Source organism: Anastrepha ludens, chromosome 2, assembly GCF_028408465.1.
Source record: "Anastrepha ludens isolate Willacy chromosome 2, idAnaLude1.1, whole genome shotgun sequence".
Taxonomy (NCBI): domain Eukaryota; kingdom Metazoa; phylum Arthropoda; class Insecta; order Diptera; family Tephritidae; genus Anastrepha; species Anastrepha ludens.
Window position 1 is genome coordinate 67,117,726 of NC_071498.1, and position 24,998 is coordinate 67,142,723.

The following is a 24,998-nucleotide window of genomic DNA, read 5'->3' on the forward strand; positions in this document are numbered from 1 at the left end:
TGATGCCTTTACAGTGGTACTCATACTATAACGGTTAGTTGGTGGTTAAGCGAAATGAAAATCTGATAAAAGCTGAGAGAAAATCTTGAATTCCTAAAACTCGTTCATCTCCAACGAAAAGTTATTTCAAATGGTTGTACTTTTTTTCTATTAAAATAATATCAGCTCTACTTCATACCAACATAAATCTAATCACATTCAATTAAAATAATTTGAGGTCATAAGAGTTGATAGTAGTAACTTTAAAATTATTAATACACCATATTTTTTTCAGCAACTCATTCGTACTTAGAAAATACTAAACTCTGCTAAAGGCTATGACTTCCACCTCTCCTATTTACGTAAGCCAAAATAAATAAATGGTCAGCTTCATTAAATAAATATAGCAAACATATAAGAGAGGTTATTTTTGTAACGTTTGAATACACTTCAAATTACCTGAGCCAGTTTTACATAATCGTACACACATACATTTGCTCGGCTTTCAGCGCATTAATAACAAAAAGTACGCATTAAAAGTGACAGCCGTCATCCACCTTTTACTTGCTTTTCAAAAGCCAATTAAAATTAAAATTAATTCATTAAAAATTCGTTCACAAAATATTTATTGTACTTATATTAAATTTCTTAAACTCATTCAAATTGTCAGTTACATTGTACAATTTTTTGAGCTGTCATAGGTACAAATTAGACATTTGTCTGAATATAATTTGCAAATTTTCTCTTAAAAAGTATCAAATATTTTAGCATAAACAAAGTACGTAAAAGGAAAAAGGCAATTATTTCATGCCACTGTCGTCATTGTTCACGATTATACTTTTGAGGTTTTAAGCGACTTCATTTATCTAGGAACCAGCATGAACACCGATAATAATATTAGCTCTTATATCCAAGAGAAGGCGATTATTTGAGTAGTCAAGTCCTATCTCGACAAACAAAACAAACACTTTATAAGGCTCTCATCATGGCCGTTCTCCGGCTCTGAGAGTATTGGATTCACTACCAGAGGAAGAGAGAGATCAGGTGAAGAAAGACTTGGCTTCACTTGGTGAATCTAATTGGTGCCGGTTAGCATGAAAAAGAAACGACTTTAAAATTCGGCCAAAATCGCTTAAACGGTTATCGCGCAAATCAAGAAGAAGAAGATATATAATTAGATACCATCTGCTCAAATATGAACGAGACGTTATCAATAACACGTTCCGCGGATGGCATATGGCAAAAATAAATTTTTTGTGTTTTGGTAGGACTGTTATAAGCTTACATGGCAAATCTCAGCGTGATATGTCACATAGTTTGTTTTCTGTGCTACTGTAAACAAGTCAAGCTCGAGTGTGTTCTTCGAATATAACGATGGAAATTCAAGTTGAAGAAAGAATTTGTTTGAAATTTTGTTTTTCCAACAAAATTTCGGCTTCATACGCCTTAAAAATGTTGCAGACAACCTATGGGGACTCTGCTCTATCGCGTGCACGTGTTTTCCAGTGGTACAAATCGTTCAAAGAGGGCCGTACATCGGTTGAAAACTTGCCTCATGAACGTCGTCCAGCAACATCAGTAAACGACGAAAACATCGGAAAAGTAAAGGAAATTGTGCTTGAAAATCGCACAAATCGCAAAATCGGTTAACGCTGAATATTATTTAGACGTTTTAAAGCATTTGCGCGAGAACATTCGTCTTAAAAGGAAGGAATTGTGGGACAACAAGTCATGGTTCTTGCATCACGATAATGCACCAGCTCACACATCATGTCTTATTCGCGATTATTTGAACAAAAATAATGTTAATATCGTTCCGCAAGCACCGTATTCGCCTGATATGGCTCCATGTGACTTTTTCCTGTTTCCCAAGCTCAAGTTACCGCTCCGTGGAAAACATTTTCAGACAATTGAAGTCATAAAAGAGAATTCGAAGAACACACTCGAGTTTGACTTGTTTACAGTAGCACAGAAAACAAACTATGTGACATATCACGCTGAAATTTGCCATGTAAGCTTATAACAGTCCTACCAAAAAACAAAAAATTTATTTTTGCCATATGTCATCCGCGGACCGTTTTATTGATAACGTCTCGTTCATATTTGAGCAGAAGGTATGTATAATTTGTCTACATGAATCCCAGAAAAACGTGAATGAGATAACATTAAGAATCTTGACCCAAGGTCAGTGGCAATTTTTTCAGGTGTGCTATCCACTCAGAAGTGCCCTACTAAATCTATGGTAACCTGACTGCGGAGTGAGTGTATTCGATAGAAGAATGGCAAAGCAGATGGGATTCGTCAATTAAAAGACGCTGGACTTATAGGCTTATCTCAAATATTAACTATCGGGGGACCAGGAAATACGGAGACGTTGGCTATTATCTCACTCAAATACTGAGTTGTCGCTTGGACGCCTGATCCTAATGCTCACGATGGTTTCAAACTGCGGCATATCGGTAATACCTATGAAATTTTTCCTATGTTCCATTTGCTGCAGACCCACTTATAAACATAGTTGAAGCAGTGTTCACTCTCTATAGCGCATAACCTCTATGCGCCCATATGAAAGGAACCTAGACGCAGGTACTTGCTGGGCCAATAGACGGCTCCACTTTGATGGTTTCAGGGTGGAATTCAGCCGAGAAGGAGGATTGTTATTGTATTAGTGGGAGCATGCCCCACATATCACTGGAGCGACGGCAACTTTGAAGATTTTTCTGATATTTTGATTTTAACCTTTAAACAAACCTTAAACAAAGGGGCAACCATCGTAACCAACTAAGCAAACATTGCCTTCCTACCACAGCGGAGTTTTTAGTCAGTACGAAGTTAAGTTAAGAAATTATCAATCTTTCCAAACCAGAGTTTGCCTCAGAATATCTTTTTTTTTTGCCTTTATATAACTTCCTTCATTTTTGCCTTAGGCTGCTTGTATTGATGTATGTAAAAATCTAGTTTTCAAAGCGATCTACCTGTATTGCTGCAGTTTCACAAATTCTTATCGATCCTTTGATCGAGATACTAGCTAACCTGTGCAATTAACTTCACCAGGTATGGGGGTGTGTTGTTACAATGAGAAGGACAATAGTTTTACAGCCACCAAATCTTTTTTTCTTTCCTTTCTTCGTGCATGAAACACCAAAATTATAGAAAAGGTTTTTTCTAGTAGCGGTCGCCCCTCGGCAGGCGATGGCAAACGTTCGAGTGTATTTCTGCCATTAAAAAGCTCTTCATAAAAAATCATTACCGTGCGGCCAAACACCAATCATAAATGTGCAGTGCACGAGCCAATTATTTATTTATTTATTTATTTATTTTAAATCTCTTTTGAGCTCGAACCAAAAAGTCTTTGCATCGCCTAAGTGTACGTATGATGAAGCTACACATTTTTGTCGAGCTGAAAATTTCAATCGAGTCTCTTATCTGTGCCTGAATACTTGATTGTTCCTCCAAGGCTGTTCGTTCGAATCAAAGTTTCTTCATAAACGGCCTTGTAAAAATAAACGGCGGAAGGGCGGCATTTGAAGGCAGGAGTTCATCTACTCGTTCATCTACAAACACATAATAATGGCATCGATGCTTAGAGAAGGATAATCAGAAAAAAGAAGTAATATTCCACTCATTTAGCATTGCCTCAATACAGTATGTAAGTGGAATAGTCTTTGTATTCCCTCCGGACCAGTATCGAACTAATTTCAAATGTATCTCAATTCCAGCTATTGGCCTAATAAATGAGCATACATATAAATATGTATCAACGAGATAAAATTAACAGGCAAATACAAACAAATGCAAAAACCCAACAATAGGCAGCTAAAAGATGCGCCACAAACGCTTTGCTGACCGACTAAAACACATCTGCGGCCACAGGCTGCCAGTTGAGTGGCCATGATAAATGCATCACAACAAGTAGCGGTTTTGTGAGAGGATACGCCGCCATTGGGGTAGTTGGACGCATGGTTGTACAGTTGATTGGATTTGTGGCAAAGGCGGTGGTTGGCAATAGATGGTAGACACGCACGTTACAATGGTTTAAGCGGCAACAACACACGTATGTAGATGTACATATATGCATTTGTATGCATGCAGTTGAGGAAGTGTATGCTTTCATACACACATACATATAAAATATATTTGTACATTTACAGCGATCGCTCGAAGACTCCACCATTGTGGCTACATTGAATTGAATCTGCGATTGCCTGCGGTTGACTGTTGCACGCCGACTTTGTTTTGCGCAGCTGAGTGCATTTCCATTTTAATTGTAAACTTTTCTTCCATACAGTATTTACGCGGTTTTTTTGCCATTTCCTTCGCAACAATTTTTTCGTACTGTGCTGATTTTGAACAACCGGCCTTCATACGTAGATATGTTGGTATTTTAAAGCTGAGGCCTAATTTTAAATTTGCGTTTGTAAATTAAAAATTGTAACTTTGTTTAGTAATTTTATGGGCTTCAGATGGCTTCCTTTGTGGAAATAAAATATATTCATTTAGGGCATTAATGCTATTTATTCGCAGCTGTTGTCAGTACACTTTGGTCATTTTACGAGCTTTTGCGGCCAATTATAAATTTAGAAGAGCATTTCACTAATTCAATAGGCACCAGATGTGAAGAACATTAAATCGGTTTTACTGCTGGTAAGAGTGGATTTAGAAACATGAAATGCATTTAAATTTTAAAATAACTTCTTTAAAACTAAAAAAAATATAGAAGCTGTGGCGAGATGGCACTTAATATACCTAAGGCGAATTGATTTTTGTAATAATTAATTAAGTAGACGTTAACGATGAAGTTTTTAAATAATAGATCCCTTTAAGTTACCCCGAGCTCCGCCTCTCATTTTAGGTACCCGTCTTTTCATTATCAAACTTTTGGAGGCTCAGTTTTTGGCACTCTCTAATAGCAGCCGGTTTTTATGAGAAATCATTTTATGGCACAAATGCGCCCGGAGGATTGCCAATGGAAGCCGGGCGTCGAGTAATTAAGGAAAAATAAAGGATTTATCCAACGCACGTTTTAGATCTTCTTCTTCTTGATTGACGGGATACCCGCTTAAACGACTTTGGCCGAGTTCAACAGATCGAATACTTTCAGAGCGAGAGCGTTTGTATACAATCGGACGACATGAGCCAACCAACGAAGGCGCTGGATCTTTATGAGCTGCGCTATGTCTATGTCGTCATAAAGCTCATACAGCTCATTGTTCCATTGCCTACTATACTCCGAGCCACCAACGCGCAAAGGTCCAAAATTTTTCCGCAAAATATTTCTCTTAAACACTACAAGGAACACCTCATCGAATGTTGCCATCTTCCGAGCTACTGGGCCATCCGATAGGACGGGCGTGTTGTAAGCCTTGTAGTATGTTCGTTTTTTTCGTCGAAAGTGGACTTCACTACGCAATGTCTACTTAGTCCAAAGTAGCACTTGAAGGCAAGAGGGATTGCCATTGGATGTCAGAGCGAACATTATTATCGGTATTCATGCTGGTTCCTATATAAACGAGGTCTCTCACAACCTCATTTTAGATCAGGTTCCTTTATTTACTCTAAATTAAAATGGGTTTGCAATAATTAGACTTAGACTAAGTTAACTTAGGTTACGTTAGACGCGCTGCTCTTGAAAATAACACTCTCAGTGGCTAAACTGAATGAGCATTAAGCATTTTTAGAAAAATTTCGAGTATGCGTTTTTATAACCCATTGAATTTAGATAGAATAAAATGCAAGTTTCAACAGACTCGCAAATTACTTTGATTTTTCAAAAATTTTTTTTTTTTTGGCAAGCGTTGTTGGGTATTTTCTGCCATATAAAAAAATGTTGAGCTTTTGTTATATGGAGAAATTCTCCGAAATTTCACCTCTTTCGACAGTTTTAAAACTATTAAGTGTTACCGTTTCTTCTTCGATTTTGAAGAATCAGCCCAGATTGGAGGAGTTGAGGGAAGCTAACTGACTTCTAGACCTCTGCAGCGCACCTCTCTGTTCTCTTGGTTATGCCACTAAATGCAGCTGGCTAACCGTTGCAGCAGTTATACGTAACTTATTTGACTCCTTTTGAAAAGTTTCTTAATAAGGCCTCTAATAGACGTAAACCATGCCCACAAGCATGTGCTTTGAAATGTCCAATTACATGCCTAGTAGTTAAATTAATGAATTTTCTTGTTATTGGCGATAACTTAATTACGTGAACAGCAATGCCTTGTAATCGCAGGACATACTAGGTAATCGCTTGCCACTTCAATTACTTGCTTTGTGTAACGTTTACTCCCACAACTTATTAGGGGGCGTAAGGAGTGCGTGCGTGTGGTTTGTAAGGAGGTACTGAGCTGTACGTAATTTAATAATTTATGCCTTTATATGCTGAGTATTTTTGTATGTAATAATATGAAGGTAATTTACAGCTTATTATTAATAGGAACAAGTTATTTCGTGAGAATTGAGAATTAGGAGGCATAATTTAAAAAACATATGGTTCAAGCAGCTCACAACGTCCGGGATTAGCCCACGTATCCTCTGGGTAGCTTCCGAACACCCGTTCGGGAGTGAGCTAACGTGGAAGGCGAAGCATTCCAGGATAGCTGGTTGTGCGCTGGGTTTGGGACCCGCCACTTAAAAATCCCCCCCAATGAAAAGAACTGCAAAGCCTCGAATGAGACCTCCCTATACTGATGGCGACCCCTGCAAACGAAATAAGGAATATGATTTGAGCGCATGCACCTGGAATGTCCGGTCCGTTAATGGGGAAGGTGAATCTGCCCGGCTGGTTGCTGTCCTCGTGAGAGTAAAGGCTGACATCACTGCCATCCAAGAGATGCGATGGACGGGGCAAGGTAAGAAAACCATAGGACCTTGCGACGTCAACTACAGCTGCTATTTAAAGGAGCGCAAATTCGGTGTCGGATTTGTTGTGGGCGAGAAACTTCGTCGCCAAGTACTATCGTTCACTCCGGTGGACGAGCGTCTCGCAATAATCCGCATCAAGGTGCGATTTTTTAACATCTCGCTAATTTGCGCCCACGCCCGACGGAAGAGAAGGACGATGCGGCCAAAGATTCTTTCTATGAGCGCTTGGAACGTTCCTAAGAGCGCTGCCCCCGCCTCGACATAAAAATCGTGCATGGCAACTTCAACGCCAGGGTGGGTAAAGAGGGAATTTTTGGTCCCACAGTCGGAAAATTCAACCTGCACAACGAAACATCCGGTAACGGACAGAGGCTGAACGACTAAGCCGGGACCCGAAACATGGTAGTCTGCAGCACCAGATTCCAGCTTAAGAAAATACACCAAGCAACGTGGCTGTCTCCTGATCGGAAAACGCGAAACCAAATCGATCATGTTGCGATAGATGGTAGATACGCTTCTGGTGTTTTAGATGTACGTACGATCCGAGGAACCAACATCGACTCGGATCATTACCTTGTTGCAACCAAACTGCGCACACGCCTCTGTGCAGCGAAAAGCGTACATCTGACTTCACAAAGAATGTTCGACATCGAAAAACTGCAATCACAACAGACAGCCAGAAGATTCGCCACTCGACTCTCACTCCTGCTCTCAGAGAGTACTGCCCAACAAACCGGCATGCACGAGCAATGGAGCAACATTTCTCGTTCTCTACGTACCGCCGCCGAAGAAGAAATCGGATACCGGCGAGCCCGAAAAAACAGTTGGTACGGCGACGAATGTCATGCTACCGCAGAAAGAAAGGATGCTGCAGAGCCACGCTGCGATCGAGCGCAACGCGAGCCATGTGGGATCGCTACAGAGAGCTGAAAAAGGAAGAGAGACATATTATCCGACAGAAGAAACGAGAGGCCGAAATACGTGAGTGCGAGGGGCTTGAGATGCTGGCCAATAGGAACAACGCCCGAAAATTCTACCAGAAAGTTCGGCGGCTTACAGAGGGTTTTAAGACCGGGGCGTTTTCCTGTAAGAACAAAGACGGCGATCTGGTGACTGACGTACAGAGCAATCTTAAATTATGGAGGGACACTTCTCGAACCTGTTAAACAGTGACAGCTGCGCATGTCATAGAGAATGTGAAGATCGCCATACCCCAATCGTTGACGACGGAATTGTCGTTCCGTTACCCGACCATGACGAAGTGAGAATAGCAATATCACGGCTAAAGAACAACAAAGCCGCGGGCGCCGACGGACTGCCGGCTGAGCTATTCAAATATGGCGGCGGGGAGCTGGTAAGGTGCATGCATCAGCTCCTATGCAAACTATGGTCGGATGAAAGCATGCCTTCCGATTGGAATTTAAGTGTGCTCTGCCCAATCCATAAGAAGGGTGATCCTACAATCTGTGCCAATTACCGCGGGATTAGTCTTCTAAATATCGCCTATAAGGTTCTAGCGAGCGTATTGGGTGAAAGGCTGAAGCCCACCGAACTGATTGAACCTTATCAGTGTGGCTTTAGACCTGGAAAGTCTACCATCGACCAAATATTTACAATACGCCAAATCTTGGAAAAGACCCACGAAAAGAGAATCGACACACATCATCCTTTCGTCGATTTCAAAGCTGCATTCGACAGTACGGAAAGGAGTTACCTGTATGCCGCTATGTCTGAATTTGGTATCCCCACAAAACTAGTACGGCTATGCAGGGTGACGTTGCTCAACACCAGCAGCGCCGTCAGAATTGGGAAGGACCTCTCCGAGCCGTTTGATACCAAACGAGGTTTCAGACAGAGTGACTCGCTGTCGTGTGACTTCTTTAACCTGATGTTGGAGAGCATCGTACGAACCGCAGAACTTAATCGCTCAGGCACAATATTTTATAAGAGCGTACAATTGTTGGCGTATGCCGATGATATTGACATTATCGACCTTAACAACTGCGCTGTTAGTCCTGCCTTCTCCAAACTGGATAAAGAGGCAAAGCGAATGGGTTTGGTGGTGAACGAGGACAAAACGAAGTATCTCCTGTCTTCAAACAAACAGTCGGCGCACTCGCGTATCGGCACCCACTCCACTGTAGACAGTTATAATTTCGAGGTTGTAAAAGACTTCGTTTATTTACGAACCAGCATTAACACAGATAACAATGTCAGCCTTGAAACCCAACGTAGAATCTCTCTTGCCAACAAGTGCTACTTTGGACTAAGTAGGCAACTGAGCATTAAAGTCCTCTCTCGACGAACAAAACTAACACTCTACAAGACTCTCATCATGCCCATCCTAACGTATGGTGCAGAAGCTTGGACGATGACAACATCCGATGAAGCGACGCTTGGAGTGTTTTAGAGAAAGATTCTGCGTAAGATTTTTGGGCCTTTGCACGCTGGCAACAGCGAATATCGCAGGCGATGGAACGATGAGCTGTATGAGCTTTACGACGACATAGGCATAGCGCAGCGAATAAAAATCCAGCGGCTACGTTGGCTGGGTCATGTCGTCCGAATGGATAAAAACGCTCCAGCTTTGAAAGTATTCGATGCGGTACCAACTGGTGGTAGCAGAGGAAGAGGAAGGCCTCCTCTGCGTTGGAAAGATCAGGTGGAGAAGGACTTTGCTTCACTTGGTGTATCCAATTGGCGCCGGTTAGCACGAGAAAGAAACGACTGGCGCGCTTTGTCAAACTCGGTCAAAATCGCGTAAGCGGTTATCGCACCATTTAAGAAGAAGAAGAATTTAAAAAACATTGTTTCAATTTTATTGATCACTTATAGTTGCCAATTTTCAGTAGTTTACGAATTCATATCCTCAAAGCATCTTTGTCAAGTGAATAATTCCTAGACGGTACCTTTTTTCATTTCATCTTTGACATTTGTCAAGCAGATAGATGTACCTACAATTTTACACGATAGAACAACGCTTTAAAATTATTGAATCTTATTTTGAAAATGGTCGACCTTTAAAAACAACATATCACGAAATTGGTGATTTTTTAGTGGAAATCATCATCAGAATGAGTCGACAATTCAAAGGTTGATGAAAAAATTTCAAGAAACTGGTTTTCTCGAGGATAGAAAAAAGACTGGCAGACCAAAAGCTGGACGTTCTGTTGAGAATTTTGCTGATGTAGCGCGAAGTGTTGCTGAACAACAATTCATGAATCAACTATTTGGCTGGTTTAACCTGTGGACCTGCTTTTGGTGGACATTTAAATTATGACATTTTTCACACAATTATATTTTGAATAAAATAGTGCAACCTAAAAGAATGTAAATTTGTATATGTTTTATTTTAGAAGAACATCTAGGCGCGTTTTTTGAAAGACACTTTTGTGAATTTTTCTGAAAATTTTGTTATTTGCAGGCTGGAGTATAATAAAAATTAAACTAAAAAATATTTTGAAAAAAATTAATTAATAATTTTGAAAAAACATTATAATGTTGAGATTTAGTCAAGGTGCAAAATTTTTGTCTAGAGTTACTGAAATATGTTCGGTTCTTTTTAAATTTTTTAAGTATATATTTTTTGGATAAAATATATTGGGAGGTTGAACTAGTTTTAAAGGTTTTTTTCGAAGATTTGGGGCTTTATTGTGAAAAAACGGTACAAAACCGACCTGATCCCACCAAATGCAGAGCATGATTTTCTTGCCGTGAATATTCTGCTTGGCCGTCGACGTTGATGCGTGGCCGGGCAAACCCCATGATTTTTTGCGTTTTGGGTTATCGTAGTAGATCCATTTTTCGTCGCCAGTCACCACCCGATGCAAAAAACCCTTCCGATTTTGTCGCTCGATCAGCAATTCGCACGTAAAAAATCGCCGTTCGACGTCGCGCAGCTTCAACTCGTACGGGACCCAATGTCCTTGCTTTTGGATCATTCCCATCGCTTTTAGACGCTTGCAAACGGTTGATTTATCAACGCCCAATGATTCAGCAAGCTCTTCTTGGGTTTGGCACGAGTCCTCGTTTACCAATTCCCCCAATTCCGCGTCCTCGAACTTTTTGGGCTGGCCAAGACGCTCCTTGTCTTCGGTGTGAAAATCACCACTTTTGAATCGTCGAAACCAGTACTCACATGTTGAAATCGACGGAGTATGGTCTAGGTAGGCCTCCTGCAGCAATTCACGGGATTGGGCTGTATTTTTTTTTTCAAATTGAAGCAGAAAAGCAAAGCTTCCCGCAAATTGCGTTTCGACGGCACGAAAGTTGACATACTCGGAGCACGAAAACACTGCGTTGTTTATACTTCAGCGAAATGACAGATACTGATAAACAAAGCCTAGGGATGAGGCTTTGTCATGAATATATATTCAGTATTGCCAACGCGATAAAGAGATAAATAGCGCCATCTGTGTGTCACCTTTAAAACTAATTCAACCTCCCAATACTTTTTAAAAAAAATTTTAAATTTATAATTTGTATGTATTTTTTTTTCAATTATGTAAAATAAAATTTACTTTTTAAAGATTTTTTTTTGGACAAACAATATTCTTTTTGTTAAAAATGTATCAGAAAAAATTGTTTTGTCGTTTTTGAAAAACACGCCTCTAAAATTTTTTTCATATTTTGTTTCATTATGCTCAGTAGTCCTTGAAAATTTCATAGTGAGATTCCGTAATTTTTCGAGTTATATTCCAAGCCGTAGAGGGTAAACGAATCGCTCAATGATAAAAAGTAGTGCAAAGAAAGGCTAGTACGAATTTTGTTAAAAGTGAACTATAAACACAAAGCAATTGAACAAAATGAATTTTTTTTTGCTATACTGGCATATTCATTTACCGTTTTATGTAAAATTAAATTGAAATTGCAGAGAACAGAAGGTAAACTAACAGCAAATGAACTATCTCGGAGAATACCGCGTACCAAAAATATTGGAGAAAATCTCCAGCCTCAGGTTAAACTTAGATCCTCTCAGATATATGGGTCTATGAATTATAGTGGATTATTATTGTGGCAACTTTTCTGGATGGAAAAGCTGGGCAGTCAATAATTTGATAATAATAAACTCTTCATACTACAAATCGCAATGCTACCTTACTACGAGTTCTCAATTGATTCAGAAGAGTTTTGCCATTGTACACAAACTTCGGTAGAGTCTTAAGGCTTTTGGAGTAGCCTGACTATCTGAGATGATAAGTATTATTTGCGAAAATTCGCCCAAAATATGGTTAGGTAAATTGTCATTAGCAGAGTTAGGGAAGTTGATACCAGTAAGGTCTCGGAGACACAAAAGATTCCCAGTGACGGTGTTGGTTGTTTCCTTTCTATACGAAATGTGTAAAACTGTCTAGCATTTGCTATGTGGGAGCAATGTATAGGACCCCCAGAAAGAAAAATTATCAAAAATCAATACGATTTTTGAGCCATTTGAAACTTCCGAAATATTGTACAATGCAATATAAAATTAAATACGCGATTTTTTTTCAATTCTGATAAAAAGGTGTGAAATTTTGATGACAATTTTTTAAATATTTTCTTAATTTGCAGAAAGGTTTTTACTTAAATTTATATGGTATTTGTAGGAAAATGAACAAAATTATTAAAATTAAAACAGAAACACATAAATTGTAAAAATAAGTCCTAGTACTGTAGTGCTGTAAAAAAAATTATTTAAATTAGGTAAGAAACAAATAAATTCTCAAAACTTTTCAAAAGTCCAAGTGCTGCAGTTATTTCACTCAGTGTATGTGCCCCACTTACTTGTCGCTTCTTAATTCTATATTTATGTACGAAATGCCAAAAAAATGTTAATTAGATAAATTTTCGACGAGGTCAATCCTTCTTACTTACGTTCCGTTCCGTTACGTTACTTACTCATCTATCAACTTATGTAGGAATCACATGAAAAGCAATACATACCTGAAATGAAAAAAATAGTACAATTGAATTAATATTTTCAATGACTTCATTATTTCTACTCTTATACTGATATATAATTAGTAAAAATAAAATCAATAAATAGAAAATCTTTAATATAAAAATATAAAGAAAATAATTTTAGATAGTTCCGATATCTATTTTCAGGGCCAAATGGTGTCATAAACGTTTATTTTGCATACGATCAGGCAGCTGGCATTTTCGATCAAGTATCCACTGGTCAGCAACCAAACACTCACACCCAAGGCAAGGTAAGCAAGCGAGCTTTGATATGGCGCCATTTCACCGTATGCGGTTCACTAAGGTCTGCAGCGAATATTTCTTAGTTGATGCAGCTACAAGCAAGTTCTTAGAAGCAAACGACTCGTTATATAAATATACTCATTTTAACATTCCCAAAACTAATTGCTATGCTAAGTTAGAGACCCACCTCATACAGGCAAATAAAAATAACGAAAGTACCCTCATGAAGATTTCCACAAACGACACAAGGAAAAAAAATCCGTCGAATAGTAAATTACTCTCTACTGGCTCTTTATCCAACTGTTGAAGTCCTGGAAAAACAGAATACTGGCAGGAAATAAGACAGAGGGGATATGGCTGCACGATAAGTGAAGCTAATTGTGTTTCTTCTAGATGCCATATCCATGTTGACACCGGTGACTATCATTATTATTGAGCCCTAATGCACTTACAACTCTATTGTGGTCTATTGTGCTTGACCACGAATCTACAATTGTAAGCTTATGTTGAATTTGCTATGCTCCACGAGGAGATCAGAACAGCAGCAAGCAAGTAAGTTGAATTTGTGCTCTTCCACAGATTGTTTGTTCCATATCACCAATAGATTTAGTGACGCACCACCTAGGCGTACGAATTTTTGTCTTGCGAGAGCTGCACATTCACAGAAGATGTGCTCTAGAGTTTCATCATCCCATTCGCAAAACATGGCAGACGTTTGTTTCTACTGATTTTACAGGGTTTGATTGAAAAGAAATGAGCCTTCCCGCACGCAGCGGCTGCCAAGCGATCAACCTAATCGGCTGGTGGGGGAAATTGATCGTTGGACCTTCCCCTTCCACTAGAAACCGGTCCCAGTTCGCTTGCAACAGCAGTGCAATCAACATCGCTCCGCGCGTTAAAGCTATTTTAAAAGTGTGTTAGGATTTTGCAGTGGCGAAAATGCAGCGGTCGTTGGAGCAACGTTACTCGATCAAATTTCGCGTAAAGCTAAACAGTTTGTACCTCCAGGAAGCTCTGTAAACGTGGCATTTTACAAAGAAGTGCTCCTTCGGCTGAAAAACCGCGTCGCCCGGATTCGGCCCGACCTCGTCAACAATTGCACCCTTCATTACGACAATGCGCCGGCGCACACCGCCTTCCTCTGCACCCCTGCATTGGCCAAGATGGGGGTTCCGGTGCTTCCCCACCCTCCCTACAGCCCAGACCTGTCCCCTCCTGACTTCTTCTTGTTCCCGTGCCTGAAAAGAAAGCTGAAGGGGTGGCGTTTCGACTCCATCGAGGCGATCCAAAAAACTGTAAGAGCCGAATTGAACGCGATTTCGGCGGATGAGTTTAAAAAATGTTTCATGCAGTGGAAGGACCGCTACCAGCGGTGTATTGACGCTCAAGGGTAATATTTTGAAGAATATTAGTTATATAAGTCAAAGGGTTTGATAAAACTGCTTAAAGAAATAAGGTTCATTACTTTTCAATCAAACCCTGTAGTTTGCTGAAATGATAACGAAGTCTACGTGGCCCCGTGTAGTATCCAGTGAGAGTTCCTAAGTTCTCTTCATTTCAGTTTAGAAGCTTATTTGATGCTCTTTTGGACGGAAGGGAAAACTGTTTAGCAGCCGATGTTCTGGACTTCCCATCTAGTGATTCACGAATGTGGGCTTTCATGGTCGTTCATGAACCTTCATGTGATCTTTAGTAAGCCACTACTTCGTGAGCGATTTATCACGGCCTACATCGAAGCTTACTTCAACATCAGTGAAGTTTATTTGAACGCACGTTCCGATAAAGACGAAGAGTGACGAGGCCAACCAGCATTTCTATAAATGCCTGTAAAAAACTTGCAAGTAATGCATTGTTACTTTAGTAAAATCGTGAGTAGGCCACTTCAAGACTGGTTGAGCGATTGAGGTCCCACAGTTGGGAAGTCACGTTCTAAAGGAAATACCGTCCGTACACAATGAAAATCGAATGAAGGACTTCACCGCAGCTTACAACATGAAACGGCATCAGATATCAGCATCGAATCAATCCTCCAAATAGATCAATTTGAAATAGATCGAATGTACGCTTCGAGCATGCAGATGCATGGTTGTTTTAAGGAACGCGGATAAAAAATAATAATTGGCGCACCCACTTTTGTTAGGTGTTTGGCCAGTTCCCTCTCCTATTTGTGGCGTGAGTCTTGATGTTGTTCCACAAATTTTTTTTTTTTTTTTTTTTATTATTATTTACATTGTAACTAGTTAATAAATTATAAACTAACGAACAATTTGGATTTATTTTTGTACAATACAACTAAATTAAAAAATACTCTGCATCAGGCTTGCAGGGAAATGGGCTACTGCGTGAGTTGGTGCGGTTTTTTTCGTTTCAGCCTTTCTTTCCATTTAACGGGGTCAATTAGGGCTGAGGCTTCGCTATTTACATGGTGGCGTAGTCTTTCCATATGAGACTTAGCGTTGATGTTGATCGAAGTGGCAACTGATTCGATGCCAAGGTCGCGTTCGATATCGGTGTTACGGACGTACCATCCACAAATGGATGGACCCACAGTTTAAAGCCGTCTCCGAATAGTAGATGGTTTTTTATGAGAAATTTTTTCATTGCAGAAATACACTCGGAGATTTACCATTGCCTGCCGAGAGACGAGTATTAGAAAAAGATTGTCTATAATTTTTTGGTGTTTCATGCACGGAGATTCGAATCTACTCACTCCCGAACGGTAGTCACGCACCAACAAATAAATGTGGTTACGGCGGCCGGCACGCGGACAGCTCTGTGCAAAACTTGCTTAGTGCTAGGCAGGACGTTGAGAAATAGCTATCAAAATGACCAGCTGAGAATATTCACCCGAGTATAGCTACACTCTTCATCACCCACTTATAAACGAACATTTAAGTCCCTTCTCCCAGCTTTCGCTACACCGAGATTTTTGAATATAAAATTCAAATATAAAATTAAATAGGAAACTGGTTTCAAAATATCCCCACCTGTTTATGCATAAAAGGAATCAGCTTGCAATGTTTTTTTAATTTCTTTATAGTCCATCCTATACGTCTACTCTTTGTCTTAAATAGCATCAATGCCTCGTTAACAACACTTTCTTCCACTTAAACCTTGATTGGCCAAAGCAGCAACTAGAACGGCAAATAGCCGACAATTGGCCGCATGCACCAACACAAACAAGTGTTTAAGACAACGGAAAATGGCTAGCCAATATTGTGTCACAAGACAGTTTGTGATGAGAATTTTTTATGGCGAAAGCAAAGTAAAAAAGAACCGAAGAACTTTAAATGGCAATGACATTTGCAATATTTACTTCTATGGAAAATTGAGGTAAAAACTTACAAGAATATTGCCCGGCTGCTGCAGCGCCTGCAATGCAATTTTTCCCCTAAGTCAAAGTTTAAAGTGCAATGCACGCGAAATTTCTTGGCAGACAGCTGCTGGCAATCGGACGCATACAAACATATACGTATATGTGTAATCCTTTTTCAGCTTTTTTTACCGTTTTGTGTAAACTGTAAACAACTAAATATCGTAGTGCAATGATGCAATCATTCGTAAAAAGGATATGCACTCTAGTGGCATTGCTTGCCAGCAAATAAAAATTATGGCGCAAAACATAAATAAATTGCCAAAAAAAAGTGGAAGCAAAAAGTGTTGAATTTTGTTTTGGTGCTTGTATTGCTTTCATTTGATATTGTATTTGCTGACTGGCATTCGTTTGGCAGCCAATGTTGCATGTTGCCGACTTTATTGAATTATGTGGCAGGCAGTGTTGCATGCAATGTTATGTACCACAAAGCAATAAATAATAATTGTTGCAGCAGGAGCAAATCCGATTGTGCTTCTGCTCACATCAATATACATATGTACATGTGTTGTACTGGTAAGGTTGTTGTTGCTGCTCAATGCTTAATACTGATACATACCTACTTTTACATATATACATATTTACCCAGCATGGGGAAGACATTATTTTATTAAAGATTTTTTATTTATTTGGAAATTTCAACTTTCATTATTGAAATGGTAAATATTCATAAAGAATTTAATGTTTTTTGATAAAAGTAATATTGTATTAAGAATGGAAGTGTAAAATTTAAAATTGTATTTGATAATGGTAATAAGAAAAATAGTAGTAAAAGGTTACGCATTTAACGACTAATATTTTGTAATATATTGAATAGCAGGCGTAGGAAGAATAGTAGTGAAAATTTAACGTTTATATTACTAAAACATAGTACCTAAAAATAGTACTGAAAAATAGTACAAAATAATAGTACCAAAAAAGTACTACAAATAGATCTAAAAATAGTACTAAAAAGTAGTACTGAAAAATAAAGCAACAAATAGTACTAAGAACAGTACTAAAGATAATTCTAAAAATAGTATTAAAAAAGAATACCTAAAAATTATACTCAAAAATTCAATGTCTTAACTGATAATATAATAATAAAAGAAAAATTCTTCAAAATATTTAAATTCTAACAGACGTTTTAGTAAAAGGTTATGTTTTAAAAAATGTGTTTAATACGTACTAATATATTAAATAGTAGATGTAGGAAGAATAGTAGTGAAAATTCAATATTGTGGTCGATAGAAAATGATAATAGCGGTAGGAAAAATACTACTAAATTTCTTAACTGATAATGCAGCAACAAAATTAATAATTGAAAAATAGATGTAAAAATTTTAAATTCTATTTGATAATAGCAAAAATAAAAATAGTAGTAAAAATGGTAATAAAATATGCAATATTTTAACACAGAATAGCAATATTTAAATAGCAGTAAAATGCTACATTTTGTAGCTGGTAATATTTAGTAAAATATAAAATAGTAGTAAAATATAAAATATTTTAACTGTCAATGTAACTGGTAGAACAAATGTTACTAAAAAACAAGAGTAATGTTTCATCAAATGATATATTAATAAACATAAATTAATATAAGAAAAAAAGCAATAGTTAAAGAGTACTTAAAATTAATAATTGGACTGGTAATGAACAATTTATTATTTTAACTGCATACAAATAGTAGAAATCGTTAATGATAATATCAAAAATTTAAATGAAATGACAGAAGTAATATTAAAAATGGTAATATAAATTAAAGTAATAATAAAACTAGTGCTAAAAATCCTGCAGAAAAATAGTAATATTAAAATTAGTAGTAGTAGTGGTAAAAATACATTTAAAAAATTTTGGCATTCACGTCAAATGATTTGACTGGTAATACTAATACTAGAAAAGCAGCTTTAATTAAATGTTCGACATAAACGAACAAATGACAGGAAAAATCGAACAAATGACAGGAAATCAGATTTCTAATTTTCTCGATATTATATTGATGTAACGGGTCACCCTGGCGTAAATATTCTTCAACGACTTCCCAGAAAAATTGAAATCGCTTAAACAACTCCAAAGAAAAATTGCCTGGGATAAATATTTATTTCCTTACTCTTATTTCAACACATTTTATTATTATTATTTGTTACTCTATTATTGAACTTAAGGGGTCTAGAGCTCAAAGCCTTAGGGTGTTTCCAGGAATTTTTTTCACAACACAAAAAATTAAAAACGATATTTACATTCTTTAGCTTTTTATTTAACTTCTTTGACATACAAAAATTTAAAAAAAATTTTAAATTTAATAATTATAAAATGGCGCTGAAGTTGACCCTCCCGAAAAATCGGATCTGTACGGTGTTGTCCAGTTTGGCTCTTCTATTTATATGAAGCACAAAAACCAAAAAAAATTATTAATCAGTATGACTGTAGTTATGTCTCGTACTAGAAAAAAAGAGAGGTGTGTGTGTCAGCTCCGACACGCGACTGGAGTTTACTCCTTAAGAACGATTACCGTGATATTTAAAAATATATTTAATATGCAAAAGGAGTAAATGAAGACCTTTTCTATGTCGTTGCAATGTCCACTTATAATAGCACTACAAATATCAAATAGGTATTTTTGATCCGTACTTAAATCTTTTTCATTGGATATATCTGGTAGTGTGAATATAATTGGTTTATATTAATTGACGAAAGAAAGCTTCTCACAATCCTTCAATTTTTTCTCTATTTCACCGTTAAAGCTTTCAGACGTAGAGCCATCAATGTTTTCAAACAAATGTCTAAGCGGTAGTTCATTGGCGTGTAATTGGCAGATGAACCATTGTAAGGGTTTTTGAAGACAATCTCCTCCAAAGGTTCAGACGATATCACTGGTATATGTAGGTTCTCAACGAACGCACAAGCACTAGATAGGAAACGGAAATAAGCACCAAAATGTGGGCAGTGTTATTTCTGACTAGAAATTAGCAACCACAAGGAAATATATATTTCCTACAAGTTTGCACCAACAACCGAGCGCTACAAGGCAGGCAGTGCTATTTCTCATTGGAAATTAGCAACCAGAAGGAAATATATATTTCTTACAAGTTTGCACCAACAAAGGAGCGCCACAAGGTAGGCAGTGCTTTTTCTCACTAGAATATAGCAACCACAAGGAAAAACTCAGGAAATAAGATGAGTAGGGAAGGGGCATTGAGAAAGGGCAGTGCGTCACTTCCGTCAGCGTACGCCAGTGATTCACACGATTTTACTACCCATATTTTTTTCATACCGTGGGCCTTATATATCGTTTCTTAAGGAGTAAACTCCAAAAATTGACAAAATGGCGCAAAATTTCACAGGTTATTTTTAAGATAATATACTTTCGAAATATCGAAAAAACAAAAAATCGATTTTTTGAAATTTCCAGCCCACCGGCACTCTTTAGAGGCAAAATCAAAAAACCACTCGAATGCGAATGAAACCTATGGGTAACTGTTTTGCAGAGTACTGGTTTACTGAAGCGAGAGGTTCTGTATTCGAAAGAGCAGACTTCATACCAAGCAGCTGGTGGTCGCTGTTTGCTACCTCCTCGTTATTTGATGAACACACCTTGCATTTTGAAAATATAATTTTTAATTTATTATTATGATTTATTTATTAAGTCGATTAACCTACATTCTTACAGTCAACGATTAGCACAAAATAACTTAAAACTAAGAGAGCACGGATTCACATTACGGCGAAAATAATGCAGGGGTGGCAACATCCGCGAAATGCTATTTTGTTCTAAGTGAATTTGACAGGATCAGCTTATTTGCTAACGTAATACTATTAGTTTGGGAAAAATAAACCCATTATTCTTGCATAAAATTTATTTCAGTAAACTTCGATTCATTCTGTGATTTTATCGACATTTTCAACGACATAAGCATAAGGCCGTGCGAGATGCATTTTTAATATTAAAAATGCCTGAACGGAATCGACGAAACAAAAATTCCACGTAATTAGCTGTTCCAGTATCAGCACCATAAACACCATTCACATCATTTACAATTTCAGCGGCCTGGCTTGCATTTTCGCCTTGCGCCTTTATAAAAGAAAAACACTAAAATTTACCGAATTTTCTCTTTGTTGACTTCCAGTGCCAACACCCTGCAACTCACAGCTGAGTCGAACAAACAGAAAACAGCGAAAGCATTTTTTAGCGTGAAATGTCGCCTTTACAACGAGCATACACTTTAAATTATTGCGTCGATAATATACCAGATATCGATCACTACAGTCATCTACCGATAAAATAATGGATTTGTTTTTGTTCCAGAATTCTTATGGTTTCAAACCATGATTTTGGTAAACCTCTATCCTTTTTTCGTATTGAGTTTGCTAACTTAACCTTGCGACCCGCACTTTTTCGGATTTCCGGAGCTAAAATTCATGGTAGATGATCACAGACAATGGAACTCTATGTTTTGTAACATTCCTAAAATTACAGTCCAATTTCAGTATTGTGAAGTAATGGAATCTTATTTATGCTATGTACTGTATGTACACCACACGGTCACTAACTTATGCGACTCCAGTTTTCACAACTAAAAACATTTATTACCCATTTTATGCCAAACCAACTGAGACACTTTTAATGAAAACATAAATTTGTAAACCCTTTTTTTAAATCCTTTTTCGCTGTTTTTTTTTTGTTCGTACTCTGTGCGTTTGAAAAAAAATTATGAAAAAATCACAACGCATCGGCACAGAAGTCTGCAAATACATTCAAAGTTACAAAGTGAACATTAAAAACGGCAGCAAAAAACTGCAAAGTTGGTTGAGTGCGAAATTAGTAAAAGAGAGTATTGAAGGCATAGTACGAAAGAAATAAAATGAATATAGTAGGAAAATAATTCTTAATTGAATTTGTGCAATTCTCCGCATTGCTGTGCACTTTTTGTTGTAATTTTTTGAGTGCAGTATTTCTTTCCCTTGACTTCGCAACTTTTCAACTCCTTTTTTGAGTTCGTTGGTACTCGCACTCGTACTCGCACAGTTGCTTGTTACTGGGAGGAATGCAGGAGGGGAATTTGCTACAACTACTTCAATTACAACACCAACAATGCTTGCAAAACTGCCAACAATTTGTAACTGGTACAAATAATGCAATTGACCCCAATTGATGTTGGCCACAGTGATGATGTAGCTGCTAATGCTCGTTATGACGGTGCACGATGATGATGATGGAGTTCTTGATAATGGAAATTTGTGTGTATGTATGTATATGATAATACCGCTGCAGCTGACGCTCCGCTTATAGTCATTATAGCGTGTATGTGTGCGTGTGCTTGCGAAACGTAGCCGAATCATTTGTAAGGGATATTCGCCTCAACTTGCCCCGATGATGAAGTTCATCGCAACTGAGCGAATAAGTAAATAGTTTCATGAGTTTGTGCTATGTGTATGGCTATGACTAGAGCTCCCGAGGGTCAAAGAAAACGGACAAAAGTCAACACTTTGTTACAAGTTTTTGATACTTCCCTAACTAAACGATCGCTAGTGGTCCTTTTCGTGGTACAATAGAATGCATAAATGGGTTAAAACTACTGTGCAAAAAAAGGTAAATGAGTACAAAGTAAGTAGTGAGTCGGAAAGAGAGAAAATGAAAAAATTCACAAACTTTTAAGTGCAAGAAATTATCACTGAGGTCAAAAGGGTATTATAAAATATTGCAGTTGGTCGTGGAATGGGTTGGCCAACTAATTGGTTTGCTGATATTTGATGCATGGCATTTAATAATGTACGAAATTGAACGCAAATATTTTGAAAATCTTGAGAAAAAGTTAATTGGCGAAGCAAATGAAAGGAAAATGATAAATGAACTGATAAAAGCTGAATATAAAGCCGAGGAAAATTTACAATTAAGCTACTTGAATTTATGGTCATGATTTTATGAAGCATAAGTAAGGTTTTGCTGTGCGTATCGACCGGCACTATTGAAAATATTGAGTTTGTAATTTTAAATTTTTAGATATGACATGATGACGTATGTAAAATACATATAAATCAAGATATACATATTTTATTATTTTTTTAATATTTTTATTGGATCGCTTTCTTTCTTGTCTGTTTAGTACAAAATTTAAAGTGGATTTAAACTACATATTTAAAAAAATTTATCCACTTAGCCCTCGAATGCATTTTAATATCAAACAAGAATAACTCCGCTAGGTATACGCAGAGGTCGGTATATTAACGTGGAATAAAATATCATCAGAGTGGAGAAATCACTAATGCCCTGAAACTATTCGATGTGATATCTGCTGATGGCAGCAGTGGAAGACGGAATCAACCTTTGCCTTGGAAGGAGCCGGTGGATGTATCACTTGGTGTGTCCAACTGGCGCCTGAGAAAGGAACGACCAGCTTAAACTGCCTTGTGAGATCCACGTGTTCTTGGCACAATTACGTTCAAACAATTGTAGTAGGTTAAACTCCCACCTATCTAGAATCGACGCCGACATACTCCGGCATGTGAAGGTATTCTGCGCGATACCAACCACCTACTCACATGCCCCCTTAAACCTACTCACCACCTAATACCGTTCTTTCTTTGCAGGCAACCCGTCGAAACAGCGTGTTTCCTGAGATATATGGAAAAGACAGTGACTATACCGTACTTTTAGGGCTAGGACGAACTGCTACAACAATAACAACAACCAGCGAGCTTTGTTAAGCTCAGCCAAACCATTTAAGCTACCATCGTGCTGTTAAAAAAAAATTACTTTGCAAAAAATTTAGTCGCTCGATAGTGAGTGTCAGATTTAGCAGATATTCAAACAATTTGTTACCGCTTCTGTGGTTGGTATTTTAGTACTGATAAATATTCTGATACGAGGGTTGCTTTCATATTTTGAGCCTTTGCAACACGAAATGTGATATTTTTATCGAAAACCTTGATATTTTTTAGCATAAACTTACATATGAAATTAACTCGGGAAAATTACCGTGCGATGATTTATTACGATTTCCGTCTTGGATTATCGATACAGGTGAACATTGATCAACTTACTTAGGCATCTGGCGTCGATCCTTGCAGAGTGAATTTCGCAAAAAGCAGCCCAAACACGGTTGTGGCGCCAGAAACAACCGATGCTGTGCATCAATTTATAACGTAAGATCGTCATGTGACAAAAAGCGACATAGAGACACTCTTGGATATTAGTGGGACTAGCCGACTTTCAATATGGCATAGACATTTGGTTGTCAATAAGATTTGTTCTCGTTGGTACCGCATTATTTGACAATTCCTCAAAGAAGAACTCGTGACGCTTGGTGTAAAGAAATGTTGAATAAATTCAGCCTCGATGGTGCAAAGTACGTCTATGATATCGAAACAGGTGGCAAATCTCGAATCCATGCATATGAGCAACGACAGTATAAATGTCCCAAGACGAGTTTAATCCAAAAAAAATTATTCGCAGAAAAAACAACCTGGCCGCCTATTTTTTTCAGAAAATTTGGTCATGTCAAAACTATACCACAAGAGAAACTTACAACATTCAAATCTGAGTGATACACAGCTATTGATGAAATTTTTAGCAGCATTAATCATCCTGCATCGGAAGAATCATCTTTCACCAAAACAATGCGAGCTCTCACATATCGACCTACACAAGAGAGGTCTGCCTTGTAGCCCTGATTAGGCACCTATTGATTTCTTTTGAAGCCTTTTAACAGCTAATTTTGAAGGTAACCACTTCTGAGTGGCAAAAGTGCTTTGAAAACTGATTCAAAAAAATGCAGGATTGTTTTAATCTCCAAGGAAAATATTTTGAAAAACATCAAAACCATTTTTAATATTATTTTACCGTGTTTTCTTTATTGAGCGCGAAATATAAAAGGCAGCCCACGCATGCACAATATTGCTTTAGGTAGATAAAATTATCAATTAAAGGCACGACAAGGAAAGAAAAAGCGCAATCAGGTTCGATTCATGTAATTTCCGGAAAAGGATTTAAATCGATTGAACATTTCCACACACATATCGAACTAAAAATGAAAAAATTATCATTTAATTGAAGAAATAAGTGAACGAACCTGAGGACCCGATTTGCGTGTCTTGCTTAGAGGAGCCGGCCAGCATTTTCTCTCTCATTTTGTCCTGCCTTTGCTAGAGCAAGGCTACAAATTTTGGGTTCATGATGGTGGGATGCGTAAAATTCATTCTTTCAAACTTGAAAATATTTTCAGATTTGCCAAAAAAAACTGGACAGTTCTCACAGTACTAGCTATCTCTGCCCTGACAGCCCTGTCTCTGTCTCTATTCTATCATATCTCTGTCTCTGTATCTGTCTCTATTCTATCCTATCTCTTTCTCTCCTACCTCCTTTCCTCCTTTTACTTTCCAGAGCTTTGAATATAGGGCGCTTTAGCCTGAGTGTTTTGAGAGTTACCATTCTGTCGGTGCTTTTTGTCCCGCCTCTTTCAAATTTCAATTTTCAGGAACTAGATGCTTTGAAGTCACAGACAAAGAATTTAAGACCATGTATATTTTGTTTTTTGGTTTTTTTTTTAACAAAATCAATACCTGAATTTCTTGTTTCATTGTTACGCTTCCGTAGACACATGTTTTTTTTTTTTTTGTGGCGTAAACGACACGC

At 37.8% G+C, this 24,998-nt stretch overlaps 1 protein-coding gene across 15 annotated transcripts in view; it reads right to left on the minus strand.

The window, feature by feature from the left end:
• Window positions 1-12,472: 12,472 nt before the first annotated feature.
• The window catches only part of LOC128871699 (uncharacterized), a 96,650-nt gene continuing 84,124 nt past the window's right edge, over window positions 12,473-24,998 (minus strand). For all 15 annotated transcript variants that reach the window (XM_054113667.1, XM_054113665.1, XM_054113668.1 and 12 more), the window contains one exon: window positions 12,473-12,753. In XM_054113667.1, the coding sequence (XP_053969642.1) occupies window positions 12,716-12,753 (38 nt within the window). In that variant the 3' untranslated portion in view covers window positions 12,473-12,715. The remainder of the gene's footprint in view (window positions 12,754-24,998) is intronic.